Source organism: Dendrobates tinctorius, unplaced genomic scaffold (assembly GCF_039654945.1).
Source record: "Dendrobates tinctorius isolate UK_male_01 unplaced genomic scaffold, ASM3965494v1 ptg000037l, whole genome shotgun sequence".
NCBI classification, from domain to species: domain Eukaryota; kingdom Metazoa; phylum Chordata; class Amphibia; order Anura; family Dendrobatidae; genus Dendrobates; species Dendrobates tinctorius.
In genome coordinates this window covers 22,072,501-22,094,207 of record NW_027361705.1, presented here as the reverse complement: position 1 = coordinate 22,094,207, position 21,707 = coordinate 22,072,501, and the positions used below count along the sequence as shown (strand labels likewise).

The window sequence follows — 21,707 nt, the reverse complement described above, 5'->3', positions numbered from 1 at the left end:
CACTTCCCTATTCCCTATTGCAGGGCCCACCATTGTTAATGTTACCCGGGTTCCCCTTTATTATTTAAATTCGCCTTACTGGAGGCGAGGTTTCCAGACTACTTTATGTATAACATGTAATACCTAAATTCGCCAGTTGGAGGCGGCGTATCCATCTGCACGTTTTATTATTTATCCAGGGTCACGGGTGTCTTATGGGTTCGCCTTGCGGTACTCGCTGCGTTCAGACACACGTGACCGTGACAGTTTTCTGACAGAATTTGGCTTTCTAATTATTCTTGGCTCTGTTGAGGTGCTGTTTCTCTTTACACGTGTACACCTTACAAATTGGCTATGCAGGCTCTACAATTTCATCTCAACAAATTTAGCAATTACGGTTTTTTTCACCATAAGATGCACTTTTTCCTAAAGAATTTGGGAGAAAGTAGGGGTGCATCTTATGGTGCGAACGCAAGCAAACTGGTCAGTTGGGGCAGCAGAACTGGCGGCGGCGGCAGAGATGTGGCGATGCTGCGGCCGTGGGCAATGTGGAATGCACCTGAGCAGGGACCCTTCCTCAGCATCCCAGCGGCAGGAATGTGCCATGCTACTGTCCGGTGTCCACGCTGCTATCCAGTGTCCAACCTGCTGTCCGGTGTCCACGGCGAGCGCATCAACGGTTTCCCTGCGGCCATCTTCCTGGAGCTGTGGGCCGCTGGAGGGTTCAGGAAAATGGCTGCCGAGATCTCAATCTGTGCACGCGTGGTCTTCGGCGGCCTTTTTCCTGAAGCCTTTTTGCGTTTTTTTTGCGTTTTTAAGGCAAAATCGTGCGTTAAAAAACACAGCGAAAGCGCAAAAAAATGCGTCGTGTGAACGCAGCCTAAAAGTTGCTGACTTTCTTACATAGGATGTACATCCAGGAAATTAAAAGCACATATTAGGGAACATTTTTATGACATAACAAGTAGTGATTTGGATCGTAACATTTCTTTGGTGTCCAAACTCTTTGTAGCTCAACATGCCTGTAGTACTTCACATTTTTAGGTGCAGGGTATTGAACATGTCAGCATGCCTTCACGTGGAGGAGACATTAGACGGCGTCTCTTCACACGAGAGGCATTTTGGATATATCATTTAAATACAAGATCACCTATTGGTCTTAATAAACGTAACAAACTTATGTTACATTAAAATATTATATGCACTATATGTTTTTATATTTTTGTTTGTCTTTTTGTGGTTTTTGTAATTTTTGTGGGTTTAGGACCTTTTGCATATGTCATGTGATGTTAATGTGGATTATCATTGGTGGACAACACCAACCTACTGTCTCCTTCCCCACCATCCTGTAGCATGTAAGCCCGAAAGGGCAGGGTCCTCTCTCCCCTCTGTATCAGTCTGTGATTGTTAGTTTGTTTACTGTAAGTGATATCTGTAATTTGTATGTAACCCCTTCTCATGTACAGCACCATGGAATCAATGGCGCTATATAAATAAATAATAATAATAATAATAATAATATAGCGTGCTATGTAATGGTATTAGTCAAGCTTTGAAAAAGATCGTTACTGATCGAAACGCGTTGCCTCTTCCTCTATACTGGCAATTTTGGAGAGCATGTACCACATTTATATTTTATATGGCTTTAATAAATGAAGATTGTTTTTAAGGAGCTGGAACGTTTCTTCCTTTTCATGTTGATTTTTGTATATTTAGCAATTTTTAATCAACGGATGAAAAGTTATATTTTAATAATTTTCATGGTACAAAAATTGGTGGTGACTCAGTCTAAAATAGTTTGTACTTTAATATCTGATATCCTGCAATGCTAATAATTTGCTGAGGCAGAATAACTCTTTCCATATAGAACAGATAATAAAAGCATGATATATACCAGTGAGCCATCTAAGTGAGAGCGCAGGCTGAGCCAGTAGTTGTGCCGTCCTTCTTTCAGATAGTTCTGCACTTGTTCAGAGTTAACACTTTGGTACAGAGATAAGGTTATTGAAATATTGAGGTTCTTAATACTATATGGATCCCTGCGATGTCTTTGAGTCTCTCCACCTTGGTCTGTGATTGATAAGTGGTCCTTAAAAAAAAAAGTAAGAAATAAAATAATTTTACAGTAATTGAAATATCTTTTGGTAGCGTTGATTTGTAGTTTCTGATATGAAGTTTTTTGTTTATTATGGGGGAACACTTTTTTTTCTACCTATTGAAAGGTGTACCCGGCAAGCATGCTTACCTTCATAGAGAGTAACATTGTGGAATGTTCATTGAGGGAGATCAGGCATTCCCCCAGCCCATGCCTCCTCAACTTATTATGGAACGATCTCACTTCTCTTTCAAGTTTTGCTGCAGAATCCGACACCCCATAGTGTTTCCAGATTGGCATCCTGTTTTTGTGATAAAATAATCGTCATTTAACTGTACTGCATCATACTCTAATAAACATAAATTTTGGGTCATGGAGACAACCGTATTTTCACTCCGAATGACATCTGAGTGCAATCCGATTTTCACGTACTGAAAGAATGGTGAAGATGGAGACATTTTTTTCCCATCTCTTCATCCAAGAAAATTGGATCACACTCATGATGAGAGCATGATTAGCATAATCAGCCCTATACTCTCAGATGAGTCAAAATACGGGGGTGCGACCCAAGCCTTAGGCAGAACTGTTAAAACAGTTGGGCTATGTTCCCAAAATGAGATTTTTGATACGTTTTTTATTCTGCATATTTTTGAGAAAGTGACCCAATGTCGCATATTCACTGGTTCAGTATTTGATCAGTATTTTACATTAATGCCAGGATCACACATGCGAGGAATACGGCCGAGTCTCGCATGTTAATGTGGCGCCCCCAGGAGTATGGTTGCCACAGTGGCATTACCTTCCTCCTAGGGAGTGTGATTTCATGCTTGCAAGCAATAAAGGGTCTCTCTGTCAGGTAAACACACACACAGCACAGTTCCCACTCCAGGCCAACAGAGGGAGGTCTGAACCAAAACTGGGGGAGGAGCTGCTCTCTGGGGGCCAGGAAGGGGAAATTAGTTAGTTCGTGTGAGGAGGGCGAAGTGTGTGGACGTGAGGAGAAGAGCTGGAGGATTGAGCAGAGTCGGGCACACTTCTAGCTGTAGCACATGATCTGGAGTCCGGTCTCCAAGGTTGTACGGATACTGATGTTCCTGCAGCAGAAACCGGAGGAAAAGGAAGCTGTAAATGCTCTGTTCCCACATAAGACCCGGAGGCACAACAGCAACGTGTGAGCCAGAAGAAGGAGGCTACAGCTGTCTGCCATACGAGGGAGTTCTAAAAGAGAACTAGCAAGTGGAACTTCAGTGTAACACAGTACTGCAAGTACCTCAGAAAGCGCTAGAAAGGAGACTACACAACCCATCTGCATAGAGAGATTCCTAAGTTGCTTCCAAGCTGGCCAGCCTCTGTTCCATCTGTAATCTGGACCCAGGACTGCACTTACAAAGCACAGTAAAGGAAACGGAAACTGCACCCTGTTGTGTCATTGCATTCTTCTTGCAAACCCTCCAGCACTGCTAAATCTCTGTGCCAGACACTACACCCTCTTCCTCAACACCTATTACCACTGCCCTGGGACTACAGCTCTACCTGTGGGGAGCTATTACATCTTGCTGCCTTATACTATCTGTCCCAGAGGATCTGCCTGCAGCGTCAGCTTAACCCCTTCATTGCCGAGCACCACAGGTGGCATCACGTATCATCCACTTATAAACTTTAACCAGCCACTCTTAACCCCTTTTACATGGACGCCCAGGGCCACGGACCGGGTCACCGCTACTGTGACACTCCCCTCTGAGATACCGGCCCGATACCGAGTACCCCACTGCCCTGGTGGGCGATCCATTAATACCCAGCACTCGGGAGCGGAGCGTACGGCTCCATGTATTGCTATGCGGCTGCACGCTCCGCTCCTGAGTGCCGGTGGCAGTGCCGGGTATTAACATGTGAGACTCGGCCGTATAAGCCAAAACCAGGAGTGGGTGATAAATACAGAAGTGGTGACGTGTTTCTATTAGACTTTTCCTCAAATTGTTCCTCTTCTCCTGGTTTTGGCTTAGAAATACTGATGTAAACTACTGAATGTGTGAACGTGGCCTTACAGGTACAGACAGGAAACATTGTGGTGTCATCACTGCATAGTCTATACCTTCATACACATTGCATGTAATGTATATGATTATGTAGCACCTTTCTGCTGGACAAGCATAGTAATGTACCCCTGAATCGTGCTTTAGGGTATTATATAATATACAGCATACACTTAGTATGGCATACCTTATAGTGGGCTGCCGGCACCTGAAATAAGACAAGTATTTTGTGCCCCCTAGATCATGGACTGCTTACACTCTGAGTCCCTCCCACACTCCAGTATAGACCCCACTAGCGCATGTATTTAAAAAAAATACTGATGTAATCATAGTTTGTAGTTTGCCATATGTCTCTCTACCTTAGGCTACTTTCACACATCAGGTTTTCGGCGTCAGGCGCGATCCGGCGTCGTGCCGGAACGCCGGATCCGGCAAATGTTTAGTAAAACCGGATGTGACGGATCCGGTTTTCTGCCGGATCCGTCTTTTTCTTGACAGACAAAACCGGATCCGTCTCATCCGGTTCATCCGTTTTTCTATCCGTTTTTCGACGGATTACGCCGGATCCGGTTTCTAAAATTGACCCTTGTGGCCTTCCGAACGGGATTGGCTACTGGAAAACTATATATAGCATGTTCCTACAGACCTTCTTTGACAGGTTGTAGAGGAGAAAGTGCAGGTTGGAGAGAAGAGCAAGTTACTGGCGAAGATGGATGTTGTCATTGGAAATATTTTGAAGAATTTGTCGGATTTTACAGCGGAGGAAAATCGTTTGAGGGTGATTGTTCTGGAGAAGGAGAGAGCGAGACAGCAGCGCATCAGGCATCGTAGACGACGTTTGTGGATCCACCCCATCACAGCCAAGAGAATGACGCGTGGGGTCTATTCTACACTATGCATGGACCTTCGACGAAACCCGGATAAATTTTTTGGATATGTTCGGATGAAAATGGAGAATTTTGATTACTTGGTGGAGTGCATTGCACACCTCGTAAGAAAAGCGGACACCTATTGCCGCTTCTCTGTTTCACCCGCAGAGCGTCTGATGGTGACTTTAAGGTAAGCCACAGTTATTGGATATAATCGCATCAGAGCACACTTTCACTGCAAACTTGTTGGTGGTAATTTGTATCTCCAAGTGTTATAGGTCAGTTTTGGTATGTAATGCTGTGATTTAAAACTAATTTATTGTTTTTTAATTCCCCACAGATTTCTTGCAACTGGAGAATCCCTTTCGTCACTGCATTTCCAGTACAGACTCGGGATTTCCACCATATCTGGAATTGTGAAGTACACATGCCGTGCACTGTGGGACTCCTTAGCTGAAGAGTTTTTACCAGAGCCCACAACAGAGAGGTGGATTGAAATTGCTGACAAGTTTCAACAGATATGTCAGTTTCCAAACTGCTTGGGCGCTGTGGACAGGAAACATATCCGCATTGTAAAGCCAGCTGGATCGGGATCGGAATATTTCAATTACAAGAAATATTTTTCAATTGTCCTCATGGCCATCGCTGACGCGGAATACAAATTTATTGCGGTTGATATTGGGGCCTATGGCCGCTCCAATGACTCTCAAGTTTTCAAACTGTCTGCCATGGGGCGTAAACTGTATGGAAACACCTTCCAGTTCCCACCACCTAGACCGCTGCCGCAAACATCTGGTCCACCTATGCCATTTGTCTGTGTAGGGGATGAAGCCTTCCAGCTGTCAGAACACCTTTTGAAACCGTACTCTAGCAGAGGATTGACAAGACCAAAACGCATTTTTAATTACCGCCTCACAAGAGCAAGAAGAATGGTTGAATGTACCTTTGGTATTCTGACAGCCAAATGGCGGGTCCTATTGACTGCGATCAACCTCAAGACAGAAACTGTGGACGAGGTGATCAAAGCGTGCGTGGTACTCCACAATTTTGTTATCTGCAAGGAACCCATTTCCATTGAGGACACCTCTGAAGAAACCACCTTGCAAGATTACCATGACATTACCACTAGAAGTTCTGTGACGGTTAATGAGGGACAATTTTGCACTATAATTTATGTCACCTCAAGCAGAGTACACTGGCAGGATGACAGAGTGTGAAAGATTTGTGCCCTAACCAAACTTGTGTACCTTCTGTACCAACAGTATATACCTTTGCCAACCAAAGTTGGCTATCTTGTCATGGTCTCTATTTTTAGCTTTAGGCCACAGGTGTGTACCTGGTTGTGTTTTATGCAAAGTATTTCACCTTTTAACAAAAGTTGTGTACATTGTTAGGAAATCACCAACAATAAACACAACTTTTTAGGTGAAATACTTTGCTTCAAACACAACCAGGAACACAACTGTGGCAAAAAGCTAAAATTTACCCACAGTTATATACCTAGTTTTGAATACCATTTCACCTTTTAAATACCCTGTATTTAACCTTTTTCGCCGCAGAAAGAAATGACAGACAACCAGTGTAAAATAATTTAACTTTTATTGAAAAATGTTTTTTTTAGTAAACTTTTTTAAAATTTTAATAAACTTGTTTAATAAAACTTTGAAACTATAAAACTGAAACCATAAAACTGGTCATTTTTATTTAAATACACACATTATAATTCTGTGTAGTGTGTGGTGGAAATACTGCTGTAGGGGCTGCGGGACACTTCGACACTGGGAGTGTGGAGAGAGAACTGGGATCGTGGTGGGGAAGGAACAGTTAGAGGTGAAGGTGTGGAAAAAACTACAGAATGGGTGGACATGTGGGAAGCAGAAGAGGTGGTGGGTGGTGGAGTGGAGGGTTGGGCAGGGACTGTAGGAGCAGATGATGTTGATGGCAAGTTGTATGAGAAAGGAGTTTGGTACGGGGCAGGTTGCTGGAAGTGGGGAGATGTCTGGTACGGGGCAGGTTGCTGGAAGTGGGGAGATGTCTGGTACGGGGCAGGTTGCTGGAAGTGGGGAGATGTCTGGTACGGGGCAGGTTGCTGGAAGTGGGGAGATGTCTGGTACTGGGGAGGTTGCTGGTACTGGGGAGTTTGCAGGTACTGTGGAGGTTGCTGGTACTGGTGAGGTTGCTGGTGCTGGGGAGGTTGCTGGTGCTGGGGAGGTGGATGGTGCTGGGGAGGTGGATGGTGCTGGGGAGGTGGATGGTGCTGGGGAGGTGGATGGTATGTAATAGGAGGGGGAGGATGGAAAGTGGCTGGAGGTGGATGGTATGTAATAGGAGGGGGAGGATGGAAAGTGGCTGGAGGGGGTGTAGATGTAATAGGAGGGGGAGGATGGAAAGTGGCTGGAGGGGGTGTAGATGTAATAGGAGGGGGAGGATGGAAAGTGGCTGGAGGGGGTGCAGGTGGAGGAACTACTGTGGTGGGAGGAGGAGGAGGTTGGGAGGTAAGTTGCTGGAGAGCAGCGTGGCATGAATGCATTACATGCATCTGCTGGGCAGGAGAGAGCGTTTCCATGTGCTCCACAACAGACCTGAAAAAGGTGTGGTTTGGCGAAGATCTTGCTTCTGAATGCATGGTTTGCAGAAGTGTCTTCACCTCCAGAATGCTGGAGTTGATCTGCTGATAGCCTGCGGAGATTTGCTCTGACAAGACTTTTAGACAGTTCTGGAAAGATGCATTCAGATGCAAGAACTCTGGCGCATAAGTCTTTTCCTGCCCCTCTGCCGCTGCCGCCCAGTACCCGCAGGTGTACTAGAGGTGGCAGGGGCAGAAGGGTGGGGTAAAGGGAAAGCGATCTCCTCACCAGCAGCTTCATGTAATGTAGGCGGCCACGATGCTCCTGTGCTGGTGGATGGGACAGATGGGTCGAATGTGTGGGAAGGCTGGGAAGGTGCAGATGTACCGGGGCGGTCGAAGTGTCCCTCGGTGCTGGTCTCCTCAGGGATCGCCTCAGAAGGGTCCAATCGTGCCGGCTCCCGAGTGCTGCTCACCGTGCTGTGGAATAAAGAGAAAAAAAAACAATTAAAATACTGACATGGTATGGCCCTGGCTGAAAAAAAAATTTACATATAACATTTTTTTTCACATGTGGTGTGTAATATTTACCTTCTGGTGACCATTGTTTCCCGGAGGAACGACAGGGCTTCTGCATACTTGTACTTGCTCCTGCGTCCTCCAGATCCACTCGGGGCCCGCATCTCTTTATTGAACTCCTTCTTGAAACGATCTCTCACAGACCGCCACCGATTCACAATTCTGTTCCCTGAAACGAGAAAGGAGTGGTTAGTATACAACATCAGTGTTTCCCAAACTCCAGTCCTCATGGTCCCCAGGGGTCATGTTTTCAGGATTTCCATAGTAAATAGAAATCCTGAACACATGATCCGTGGGGACCACGAGGACTGGAGTTCGGGAAACACTGGTTTACATCAAGCAACCGGTACTGTATATACTTACGCTCTTTAATTTGGGCCCGAGCTTCGAGGTCCTCCCAGCGGCCCACAAGGAGCGAACAGATTTCCTCCCAGAGTCGTCGGGTAACGATCAGGTCAGCGTGGCGGCGGTCAGCCATATTCCAGAGCGGCTCCCTTTCTCTGACGAGATCGATGAGGCGGTCCACATCAATCCCTCCATCCTCACCGTCAGAGTCGGGAGCACGCTGTGAAGGCTGTTAAAGAAAAAGACAAAAATAACATAATTAGCCTCCACAAAAGAAATGAAATAAAAAGTGCAAAAAAACAAAGCAAAAATATTTATACTTACACGCTGGTGACCGCCGCGTTGCTGTCGCCGACGACCCTGGGAGGCACTGCGAGGACCTCTTGGCCAAGCACCAGATTGGGAAGACTAGAGAAGAAAACAAAAAATGTTATGTCTTTGGATGTAGGCATTTGTTTGCTGTGTGTGGTCTGCAGAACATTGTTTTCTATGTGTTGTGTGTAGTGTGATGTTGTGTTTCTGCGTTTGATGCAAAAAACTTACCAATTGTGAGCCCACTCCAGGTGTCTGTCCACCCCTTCCTTCTTCTTCTGGGAGCTCCTCTTCATCTTGTGATTCCTGTTTTGAAATAAAAGGCAGTGAATAGACATATATTACAGAGAAGATGGATTTTGGAAATAAAAACTTACCGTCAAACGCTGACGATGCGAGGGAGGGCTCCCTGAAGATGATGTGCTGTCTTCCTGGTGGCCACACTCCATGCCTGTGGGTGGTGTTCCAGCTGCTGCCATTGCTGCTGCTGCTGCATCTATTGGGCGGCTGTTGAATAAAGAGAAACAAAGGGCCAATGAATATCTTGATATTCAATAGCCCTAGTTTGGAGGAATGGGTGATTTGATAATTACCGTCTCTCATCTGCTGCTGGACTCCCCTCCCGTTGTTCAGCATGCTGCTCCAATTGGGGTGGTGCTGATGGTGCTGCTGCAGATGTCTCCTGCCTTCTCCTGCGCCTGGTTGCTGTCTTGGGTGGCATGTTGGGTGTGGCTGTGGGTCCCACTGTCTTGCTTTTATATATGTCTTGTGGGCAGAGCTACTGAGCATGCTCAGACCAAAAAACCGGATCCGGCGCATTGCGGCGCTCATAGGCTTTCATTGTGTGAAAAAGCCGGACGCGCCGGATCCGGCGTGTCCGGCTTTTTCGCCGGAGACAAAAAACGTTACAGTAGACGTTTTTTCCAGACGCCGGATCGCGACACATTGCGACACATTGCCGGATCCGGCGAAAACCGGATGAAACGCATGGCCATCCGGCGCGATCCGGCGCAAATGCAAGTCAATGGGGGGGAAACCGGATCCGGCATTGCATTTGGCCGGATCCGGTTTCTGTCAAAAGCGCCGGATCGCGCCTGACGGCGAAAACCTGATGTGTGAAAGAGGCCTTATTCTGCTTTTTGCTTAAATCACACTAAAAATATACGCTAAAGAAAAACAATATAAATTCAAATCAGGTGACATCTTTATGTCTATTGTATTCCCCTAATGCTATCCCTAACCCTAGAGTTATTCAGCCCTAGCTGTAGCCCTATCCCTATGTAGGAATCTGGGTCATCTGGAATAGCTTTCCCAAAAGGTCCCTATCTCATCTCTTTTCTTACAAAATGACAATTAAAGTAAATTCAAGAAATGGCACAGACATGCGGGGAGCACAGTGCAGTGTCCATGATTTATTAGCTGCTCTGACTCCGTCATGTTGGTTGCTGCCTATGCAGAGCGTAGAAGCAACTTTATCTCGACTGATGCACTCTGGATAGGAACTGATGCCAGCGGCCCACATGACAATGCAGCCGTTACCTGCTTTTTGGTGATTTCACATTAGTGGTTCAGGGAGCAGCGACTGCCTGCGCACGGCTGCCGCTAAGCCCCGCCCCTGCCACACCTCCTCCGGTAGCTCCGCCTACGGGCGAATGACGCTGCATGCATCCTGTGTCCCCTATCTTTATCACTGGGGACGCAGGCCGTGCGCAGTATGCGTTTGGCGGCGCATGCGTCCTTTTAACGGTGCGCCGAGCACAACCAAATTGCAGCAGGTTGTGTTTGGCGCTCGTCGGCGCACCGTCAAAAGGACGCATGCGCCGCCAAACGCATACTGTGCATGGCCTGCGTCCCCAGTGATAAAGATAGGGGATGCAGGACGCATGCCGTGTCATGCGCCCATAGGCGGAGCTACCAGAGGAGGCGTGGCAGGGGCGGGGCTTAGCGGCAGCCGTGCAAAGGCCGCCGCTGCGCCCTGAAATGTTAATGTGAAACCACCCTTACTCATTCATCCGGCCAGTTGTCAGGCCGCCATTTACTGTGCCTTACCAGCCTTTTAATGTGAAAATGTATTATAGAATTGTGCACTTCTGTAAGATCGGCTAGCTCTTAATTTCAAAGCTTTTGGAGGGAATGTATTAACCTTATTTTTTGTAGATACACTGATGCATCTTTTTTCTAATTTTCTCTATATGACTAACAGGGTGGCATGAATAGCTGTTAAATAGGCAGAAAATCCAAAGTGACCTGGTCTTGCTTCCTTTTTATTCCTACCTTTTTCTCTAGTTCCAGAGGTGTTGGCTTTTTTGTTTGTGCTGAGTGTATTGCTGGCAGGATCCTTGGGGGCGTGTCTCTAGGCTGCTCTGCATTATTGCCCTATGAGCAAAGCCTCTTTGTAAAGAATAACAAAAATGATCATATTGGGCGGAGTTAATAAAAAGGTCCACATCTCTGCAGCCGTTAGGTGGATTTAAACAGAAAAAAATCCTCAGAATGTGGTAGTCATTGACTAAAAGCAAAAACTATCCTCTTTAGACCTGGTGACAGGATCTCTTTAACAGCATTTAAAGGGAACTTTTCAACAGCAAGGTTAATTTGCAGGTATTACTGCGCAGCCCCCTTACTATAGGTGCGGCTACCTGGAGAAAAAAAACTTATTTCCTTCAGGGAGCCACCGGCTTTCGGTCATGGAGCCCGTTCAGACCCCGACACTATGACTGACAGCTCGCTCTTCTCAGATACGTTGCAGAACGGTTGTCAATCAAAATGCCACGGTGTGAATATAGCCGCTGCTCACAGTGTAGTGATTTACTGCAGCTGCTTTACAAGCAATTGCTATTTCCTCCTATTTAAAGGACTCTCAGAAAAGTTTATGGCCAGAGAAATATGATTCTCTACAATTATTCATTATAAGGACAGAAACTGGACCCATCATATGAGGAAAAAAATGATTAAATGACAATTCCGGGAATGCTGCAAAAACTCTAAGATGATCCGTTTGCCTGTGGTTTGGGGTTACCTGACAATGCTGAGGTTGGGGAGCTTCCTCTGGTTCTTGTACAGCTGGTTTCCTAGTTCTTGATGAACAGTCTGGATGTTCTGCCCAGCACATACAGTATATTGCAAAGGAAACCTCTCAGTGCTCGCTGGTGTCTCCACACAGAAATGTTTATTCCTCTCAATTGTCATGGCAATCGGAGTATCTGGATTGATTAGCACTGAAACCCCTAGTAAATAATAATAATAATGGTAATAATAATAGTAATACATCATCCACCAAATGCAGAGAATATTGTACAGTTACAAAGAGAATCCTTCCTAGTTCTCTTACCTAATCCTGTGGTGGCATGATGAAATGACAATGCCTGTCAATCATTGCTACTTTTTAATAAAAGGTTAGAGGTTCCTAACTCAGTAGGCACTAGATAGGCAGTTGGGTCGCCCTCCCAGGGCTGTGGGGTACTCGGTACCGGGCCGGTGTCAGGGGAATGTGTCACAGCAGCGGTGACCCGGACCATGGTCCTGGGCAGCCAAGTCAATGGCGGAATGAATATGATGAATATGTAGTTAATGGAATGGAATAGTTTGTGACGCCACCTGTAGTGTTTGGCAAGCAAGATGTTAAGCCAACGCTGTGTGCAGATCCTCTGGGGCTGATGGCGTGTTGCAGCATAGATGGTGTAGCTCCCCACAGTTGAAGCTATAACCCCAGGGCAGTGTAATTGCAATAGATGAGGACAGGCGCAGGCGGTGTGATGAATGCTGGTACCCAGATGTAGCGGTGCTGACGGTGTTAGTGCACAAAGGAATGGAAGACACCAGGGCTTGCAGTTCCAAAGCTTTACTCACAGTCCGTGGTACACACTGGTGCCTGCCTCCGTGCCGTGTCCTCCGGGGCAGAGACTCAATCAACCTCCCGGGCAAGTCAGGATTCTCCTCTCCAACACTCCGCCAACATGTACCTTTCCTGAACGACTCCTCTACTGCGCCTTAAGGTGTGAAGAGCTCCAGTACCGTGGTACTCTGGAGTTCCTCCTGTCAGATGTTCCTAACAACTCTACTCGTATGGCAGACAGCTGTAGCCTCTCTCGGGAACTCCCTTCTCCGGAGTCCTGGCTCTCTATTCAGTTGATGTTGTGCCCCAAGTCTTAGATGGGAGTAGTGCATTTACAGCCAACTACTCCACCGGTGTCTGCTGCAGAACCATAAGTGTCCATACAACCTCGGGGACCGGGCCCCGGCCTTGCGCTGAGAACCTATAGGCAGGGTTCCTCTTCCAACCCAGGTCTCCTCTCTGTTCTCCTACTCCTTCGTTCTGCACTGTTCTTTCTCTCTCTTATGGAAGCTTAGGTTGCAGTTCTACGTCGTTCTCCTTCTGTTCCTTTCCCGTGCTAGCTGGCTCAGATCACTGAGGCAGCTGCAGCATTCCTTCTCCTCAGACCCGTCCTCAGACTCTCCTGACTGACTGTCCTTCTCTCGCCTGACCTCCAGACTGATCTGTAATTCTAAACCTTCCCCATCCTTTTATATGGATCTCAACTCCACCCACCTCCCAGCACATCCAGGGGCTCCACGTCCTGCCGGCTGAAGAAGAGATCACTTATTCTTTTGGGGTCCGCAATGAACCCGAATCCCTTCTCCTGGTTCACGTTCAAAACCTGCCCCCAGCCAAGTGCATCCCGGGGCCCGTATTGACCAGTACGGGCCTTCTCTTTTCTGGCTAGAATTGGGCCTAGTATTGCTAGCCGGCGCTGCTCCCTTTCCTGGTATTCAGCTGCCAGTTGCCGGATGGTAGCCTGGCAACTAGCCCAGTTCTCATCTTCCTCCCGCTCCTCCCGGGACCACTCCAAGCTGGTTTTACACCGTGGTGCCACCGTCGGGGGTCCTGATGTTTCCCCCTGGGGACAGTCATCCCGGTCCCAGACCAGGTCTAGCACGACCTGGCCAGCCGCTGCAACCGTGGTACACCCCAAGGCCTTCCCAGGTGGAGGGACATCTGACGTACCTGGGGCCTCCTGGCGGTGCGGCCTCTACTCCGGTGCAGGCTTGACCACCGGAATGGTCGGTCTGGGTGCCGGCGGTGGTGATACCGATGGCGGCTCCGGGTCTGCGGGGGCTTCGGTAGGGACCTGCGCAGCCGCGACAGGTCCGGGCGGGAGCATGGTCTCATCCCCCGGGCCTTCTGGTAACTTTTTCAGGCAAGCGGCACTCAGCCGCACGGACAGCGTGGAAGTATAGATCAGCGCTGCCTGAGGACAGTCCGATGCAGTGGTAGCAGGTACCGGTGGAGCGGGTACCACAGGCATAGGCTCCTCCTGGGCATGTTGCCGGCTCAGTCTCTCCAAGGCCTCCTGTCTCAGCTGCAGCCGGGTGGTCAGCTCGACTCTTTCTTCTTCCAGCTGCCGGCGGTTCATCCCGGAGATCAGGTTGGAGCCGTGAGCCATGGCGCCAGGGAGATCCATTTCCCCGCGCTCCGCAGGCCTCCTTCCCTCTCTCTCCAAAATGGCGTTCTGGCGTTCTTCTTCCTGCCTCGGCCCCCTTCCCGCCACTGGCTTCTTCTGCCCCTCCTTCCGGGGGCAGCATCTTCTTCCAGCGCCTCCATACCAAGCCAGTATACGAAACCCTCGGGGGGCGGGCCATGTCGCTGTCACATAGTAATTCAGGCAGGGGAGGCCCAAGACTCTTTGCGGTCTTTTCCTAGGACCTCCTATCTCTTCACGCCCTTCTTCTCCGTGACAGCGGCCATTTCTAATGTCCATTTTACAGTCCATCAAATCAGGTCTTCTGCACATTTTCAAAAGTATAAGGTCCAACAAATCTTAGGCACACAGAACCCGATGGCATCGGGTCTCGTCATCCTGTTCGTGACGCCAAATTGGGTCGCCCTCCCAGGGCTGTGAGGTACTCGGTACCGGGCCGGTGTCAGGGGAATGTGTCACAGCAGCGGTGACCCGGACCGTGGCCCTGGCGCCCAAGTCAATGGCGGAATGAATATGTAGTTAATGGAATGGAATAGTTTGTGACGCCACCTGTGGTGTTTGGCAAGCAAGATGTTAAGCCAACGCTGCGTGCAGATCCTCTGGGGCTGATGGTGTGTTGCAGCATAGATGGTGTAGCTCCCCACAGGTGAAGCTGTACCCCCAGCGCAGTGTAATTGCAATAGATGAGGACAGGCGCAGGCGGTGTGATGAATGCTGGAACCCAGATGTAGCGGTGCTGACGGTGTTAGCGCACAAAGGAATGGAAGACACCAGGGCTTGCAGTTCCAAAGCTTTACTCACAGTCCATGGTACACACTGGTGCCTGCCTCCTTGCCGTGTCCTCCGGGGCAGAGACTCAATCAACCTCCCGGGCAAGTCAGGATTCTCCTCTCCAACACTCCGCTAACATGTACCTTTCCTGAACGACTCCTCTATTGCGCCTTAAGGTGTGAAGAGCTCCAGTACCGTGGTACTCTGGAGTTCCTCCTGTCAGATGTTCCTAACAACTCTACTCGTATGGCAGACAGCTGTAGCCTCTCTCGGAGACTCCCTTCTCCGGAGTCCTGGCTCTCTATTCAGTTGCTGTTGTGCCCCAAGTCTTAGATGGGAGTAGTGCATTTACAGCCAACTACTACTCCGGTGTTTGCTGCAGAACCATAAGTGTCCATACAACCTCGGGGACCGGACCCCGGCCTTGCGCTGAGAACCTATAGGCAGGGTTCCTCTTCCAACCCAGGTCTCCTCTCTGTTCTCCTACTCCTTTGTTCCGCACTGTTCTTTCTCTCTCTTATGGAAGCTTAGGTTGCAGTTCTACGTCTTTCTCCTTCTGTTCCTTTCCCGTGTCAGCTGGCTCAGATCACTGAGGCAACTGCAGCACTCCTTCTCAGACCCGTCCTCAGACTCTCCTGACGGACTGTCCTTCTCTCGCCTGACCTCCAGACTGTTCTGTAATTCTAAACCTTCCCCATCCTTTTATATGGATCTCAACTCCACCCACCTCCCAGCACATCCAGTGTTCCAAGCAGGGAACCACCAAGGCACTCCTAATGTCTAGGAGGAGAGAGAGCCCTCACTGTGGTTGTGCTGAACTACCCTGCCGTGTGGGATGCGAGTGATGGAGTGTGGAAAGGAGCCGCCAACTTACCTAGGTGGTGGGGCACTACACCTTAGGAGAAGGTGCTGTACCTCTGTGGCAACTGAGCCTCAGGGGCGCCACATACCCCCCATTAAACACAGCACGTCCGCGGGCTGCAAGACAACAAAGTTGACAGTACAGGAACATACAAAAATTTTTATAATGCTGCATAAACAATTCTTACACTAAACTTCCTAGTATAGGAGGTACTTATTCTTGAACGTTACAAGCAATTCTTATTTAACTAAATTTCAAGTCAAAAAGTGCAATTTTTCATTCTAAGTGCCATTATCTGTGACTCACTATCACTTCAGTATTATTCATCTTTTCCTTCTCTAGTACACATTTCTCGATCATTTTTCTACTTTCACTGTCTCTTCTAGACGCAAGACGCTGACCGCATGTACCTGGTCCGTCACCTGTCTACTTTCATTCTTTATTCTGAATTCTGTATCAAAACATTTCTCACTCTATCTAAAAGCCATTTCTCAATTACTAATACTCTTATAAAGCACATTATCAACAATAAAACATTTCAAAGATTCTTGTAAGTGCTAGACACCGCTCCCAGCCGGGACTTCTTGCAGTGGCCTTTGAGGTAGACATCATCTTCGAAAAGTGTCCATGCAAAACATCATCTTCGCAAAGTGTCCTTCTGTAAAACCAAGATAGGTCACCTAAAGAGGTGCAAACTATTTACAAGAGAGTTTGTGATACACTCCAAGTTTATGATCACTGTGGTTCAAATTGGAGAAAGCTGCCACTGCAAAAATTAGGCAACAAAGTGCTACCAGAAAAACATGATAACCAACAAAAATAGAAACAGGCACAACAGTGAGATTTTGAAAGTTTTCTAATTGTGGTCCCCTCCTGGGGTTCTGGAAGGTTGGGTACCGCTACCAGATGCAAGGTACTCATTGGCCATCTTCAAGTATTCCTCTTCCCAAGGTGTCCAGTTGGTGATGGTGACCTTTAGTTTAGGCTGCCGGACTGGGGCTGATGCAAGGGCAGCCGGTGTTCTAGCAGCCTGGGTGACAACTGTGGGTGGAGGTGCAGCGGGTCGCTTCAGCTTGTATCTCTCCAGAAGCTCCTCTGGGATACAGCGTATATTCAGGGCATACCACCCCCTGAGTCCTTCATGCCGAGTGAATGTCACATACTCCCCAGGTTGCAGATTCCTATCAGGATGCCCCCTCTTCAGATGGGGCTCCACGTCCTGCCGGCTGAAGAAGAGATCACTTATTCTTTTGGGGTCCGCAATGAACCCGAAACCCTTCTCCTGGTTCACGTTCAAAACCTGCCCCCAGCCAAGTGCATCCCGGGGCCCGTATTGACCAACACGGGCATTCTATTTTCTGGCTAGATCTGGGCCTAGTATTGCTAGCCGGCGCTGCTCCCTTTCCTGGTATTCAGCTGCCAGTTGCCGGATGGTAGCCTGGCAACTAGCCCAGTTCTCATCTTCCTCCCGCTCCTCCCGGGACCGCTCCAAGCTGGTTTTACACCGCGGTGCCACCGTCGGGGGTCCTGATGTTTCCCCCTGGGGACAGTCATCCCGGTCCCAGACCAGGTCTAGCACGACCTGGCCAGCCGCTGCAACCATGGTACACCCCAGGGCCTTCCCAGGTGGAGGGACATCTGACGTACCTGGGGCCTCTACTCCGGTGCAGGCTTGACCACCGGATTGGTCGGTCCGGGTGCCGGCGGTGGTGATACCGATGGTGTCTCCGGGTCCGCAGGGGCTTCGGTAGGGACCTGCGCAGTCGCGACAGGTCCGGGCGGGAGCACGGTCTCATCCCCTGGGCCTTTTGGTAACTTTTTCAGGCAAGCGGCACTCAGCCGCACGGACAGCGTGGAAGTGTAGATCAGCGCTGCCTGAGGACAGTCCGATGCAGTGGTAGCATGTACCGGTGGAGCGGGTACCACAGGCATAGGCTCCTCCTGGGCATGTTGCCGGCTCAGTCTCTCCAAGGCCTCCTGTCTCAACTGCAGCCGGGTGGTCAGCTCGACTCTTTCTTCTTCCAGCTGCCGGCGGTTCATCCCGGAGATCAGGTTGGAGCCGTCAGCCATGGCGCCAGGGAGATCCATTTCCCCGCGCTCCGCAGGCCTCCTTCCCTCTCTCCAAAATGGCGTTCTGGCATTCTTCTTCCTGCCTCGGCCCCCTTCCCGCCACTGGCTTCTTCTGCCCCTCCTTCCGGGGGCAGCGTCTTCTTCCAGCGCCTCCATACCAAGCCAGTATACGAAACCCTCGGGCGGTGGGCCATGTTGCTGTCACATAGTAATTCAGGCAGGGGAGGCCCAAGACTCTTCGCGGTCTTTTCCTAGGACCTCCTATCTCTTCACGCCCTTCTTCTCCGTGCCAGCGGCCATTTCTAATGTCCATTTTACAGTCCATCAAATCAGGTCTTCTGCACATTTTCAAAAGTATAAGGTCCAACAAATCTTAGGCACACAGAACCCGATGGCATCGGGTCTCGTCATCCTGTTCGTGATACCAAATTGGGTCGCTCTCCCAGGGCTGTGGGGTACTCGATACCGGGCCGGTGTCAGTGGAATGTGTCACAGCAGCGGTGACCCGGACCGTGGCCCTGGGAGCCCAAGTCAATGGCGGAATGAATATGTAGTTAATGGAATGGAATAGTTTGTAACGCCACCTGTGGTGTTTGGCAAGCAAGATGTTAAGCCAACGCTGCGTGCAGATCCTCTGGGGCTGATGGTGTGTTGTAGCATAGATGGTGTAGGTCCCCACAGGTGAAGCTGTACCAAAGCTTTACTCACAGTCCGTGGTACACACTGGTGCCTGCCTCCGTGCCGTGTCCTCCGGGGCAGAGACTCAATCAACCTCCCGGGCATGTCAGGATTCTCCTCTCCAACACTCCGCCAACATGTACCTTTCCTGAACGACTGCTCTATTGCGCCTTAAGGTGTGAAGAGCTCCAGTACCGTGGTACTCTGGAGTTCCTCCTGTCAGATGTTCCTAACAACTCTACTCGTATGGCAGACAGCTGTAGCCTCTCTCGGGGACTCCCTTCTCTGGAGTCCTGGCTCTCTATTCAGTTGCTGTTGTACCCCAAGTCTTAGATGGGAGTAGTGCATTTACAGCCAACTACTCCACCGGTGTCTGCTGCAGAACCATAAGTGTCCATACAACCTCGGGGACTGGGCCCCGGCCTTGCGCTGAGAATCTATAGGCAGGGTTCCTCTTTCAACCCACGTCTCCTCTCTGTTCTCCTACTCCTTCGTTCCGCACTGTTCTTTCTCTCTCTTATGGAAGCTTAGGTTGCAGTTCTACGTCGTTCTCCTTCTGTTCCTTTCCCGTGCTAGCTGGCCTATGGCCAAAAAAGTTTGCCTCATCACTGAACATAATGTTCTTTGTAAACTGAGGGACCGTTCCAATTTTTGTTTTGCCCTTCTACAAATTCAGTGCACCGTTCTGGCATCAGTCGAACTTTCCTTCGACGGATATTAGCTACTGACAAATGGCAGCCTTACCAAATCCAGCTGCTGCAGCAACTAAACGAGGATAACACAGCTCTGCGTGCTGAATTTACAGAATGGGCAAAACAAGAATTGGAACAGTACCCTTAGTTTACACAGAACATTATGTTCAGTGATGAGGTAAACTTTTTTGGGTGGGTCATTTATATGGATACGCCTAAATAAAATGAGAATGGTGACAGTTTTCTTGCGTAGGGTGTCTCACATTGAAATCTGCGGCAATGACCCAGGTACTCCATTCACCAGACATCAACACAATTTCAATCCGCTCCTGACGTGTTAACCTCTGCAACATGTCAATGACTGTAAACAAAGAGAAACTTGTAAATAACTCATGAAAGAATAACGTTACATTAAAACCAAGCACACCATTGCTTTTCTTGTGAAATTCTCAATAAGTTTGATGTGTCACATGACCCTCTTCCCATTGGAAAAAATAAAGTTGGATGCAAAATGGCCGACTTCAAAATGGCCGTCATGGTCACCACCCATCTTGAAAAGTTTCCCCGTCCCATATACTAATGTGCCACAAACAGGAAGTTGATATCACCAACCATTCCCATTTTATTTAGGTGTATCCATACACAAGGCTCACCCTGTAGATTGTAATGTCTTATGATGAACAGGGTCCTCTCTCTTCCTCCTGTAGAGTGTAAACTCTTATGGTCAGAGGGTCCTTTCTCTCTCTCCTGTAAAGTGTAAGCTTATGGTCCGAGGGTCCTCTCTCTCTCTCCTGTAGAGTGCAAGCTCTTATGGTCAATGGGTTCCTCTCTCTCTTCTGTAGTGTGTAAACCTTTATGATCAGCAAGGTCCTCTTTCTTTCCTGTAGAGTGTAAGCTCTTATGGTCAGTGGGGTCCTCTCTCTTCTGCAATGTGTAAGCTCTTATGGTCAGCGGGGTCTTCTCTCGCTCTCTCTTGTAAGAGTGTAAGCTCTTATGGTCAGCAGGGTCCTCTCTCTCCTGTAGTGTGTAAGCTCTTATGGTCAGCAGGGTCGTCTCTCTCTCCTGTAAAGTGTAAAATCTTATGATCAGTAGGGTCCTCTTTCATTCCTGGTGAATGTACAGTAAGCTCTTGGTCAACGGGGTCCTCTCTCTCCTGTACAGTGTAAGCTCTTGGTCAGCGTGGTCCTCTCTCTCTTCTGTAGAGTGTAAGCTCTTATAAACAGTGTTGTCCACTTTCTCTACTGTAAAATGTAAGTTCTTCTGGTTAGCAGGGTCCTCTCTCTCCTGTAGAGTGTAAGCTCTTCTGGTAAGCGGGGTCCTCTCTCTCGCTTGCCTGTAGAGTTTAAGCTCTTATTGTCAGTGAGGTTCTCTCTCTCTTTCTTTCTCCCCCATGTCTATATTCTGAATAATAACAATTTTCCAGTACTGAGTTTAATGCAAATTTATTTTCTGTAAATTGTATATTTGTGTGAGCTTTTGGCAAAATCGGCAAATTATTTATACGTATTTCAAAAGATCCGCTCATCTCTAGTGCCCGTGAGTTGCTAGTGGTGAAACCAGTCAACATGTCTTGGAGGCTGCAAAATTTCTTTTTTGATCTTCACCGACCACAACAATTTGGAATATCTCAGTTAGCCCAAAGATACAATCAATGTTAAGCACACTGGCTACTATTGTTCTCTTGATTTTATTTCATTTTGCATACTGTCAAATGGAGAAAAATTGAAGAACAGACACTATATCCATGTCCTTTAACCCATATTATGCATTTCCTGCTGACCCAGCACACATTATTCTACGGTGGCGGGAGGGGTGGCAGCAGCGTCGGACTGGAACACCTTGGGCCCACCAGAGAAAATCATTCTTGGGGCCCACTATGTAGCTGCATAGAAAGAAATACAAGACCACCAATTGTGCGGTAAAACGCGCTAATATCAGGGTATAATATAAGGCAGTACAGGTCTTAGTTATGTAGCAGGAGTTGGGGTAGCCTCCCTAATAGAATATAAAGCAGCCCCCTCATAGAATATAATGCAGCCATCTCATAGAATATAATGTAGCCCCCTCATAGGGTATAATGCTGCCCCCTCATAGGGTATAATGCACCCCCTCATAGGGTATAATGCTTCCCCCACTCATAGGGTATAATGCACCCCCTCATAGGGTATAATGCACCCCCTCATAGGGTATAATGCTGCCCCCTCATAGGGAATAATGTACCTCCTCATAGAATATAATGCTGCCCCCTCATAGGGTATAACACTAGATAAATAGATAGATAGAAGATAGATAATGGATAAATAGATAGATATAGAGATAGATATATAGAAATAGATAGCTATAAATAGATACAGATAGATAGATATAGATAGAGAT

The 21,707-nt window shown here is 48.2% G+C and overlaps 1 protein-coding gene across 1 annotated transcript in view; it reads right to left on the bottom strand.

Moving 5' to 3' along the window:
- The window catches only part of LOC141088043 (SITS-binding protein-like), a 141,525-nt gene that overhangs the window by 83,485 nt on the left and 36,333 nt on the right, over positions 1 to 21,707 (bottom strand). Inside the window, exons 3-5 of the mRNA XM_073573901.1 lie at positions 11,798 to 12,005; positions 2,225 to 2,375; positions 1,874 to 2,068 (exon numbers count right to left, since the gene is read on the bottom strand). Of these exons, the coding sequence (XP_073430002.1) occupies positions 1,874 to 2,068; positions 2,225 to 2,375; positions 11,798 to 12,005 (554 nt within the window). The remainder of the gene's footprint in view (positions 1 to 1,873; positions 2,069 to 2,224; positions 2,376 to 11,797; positions 12,006 to 21,707) is intronic.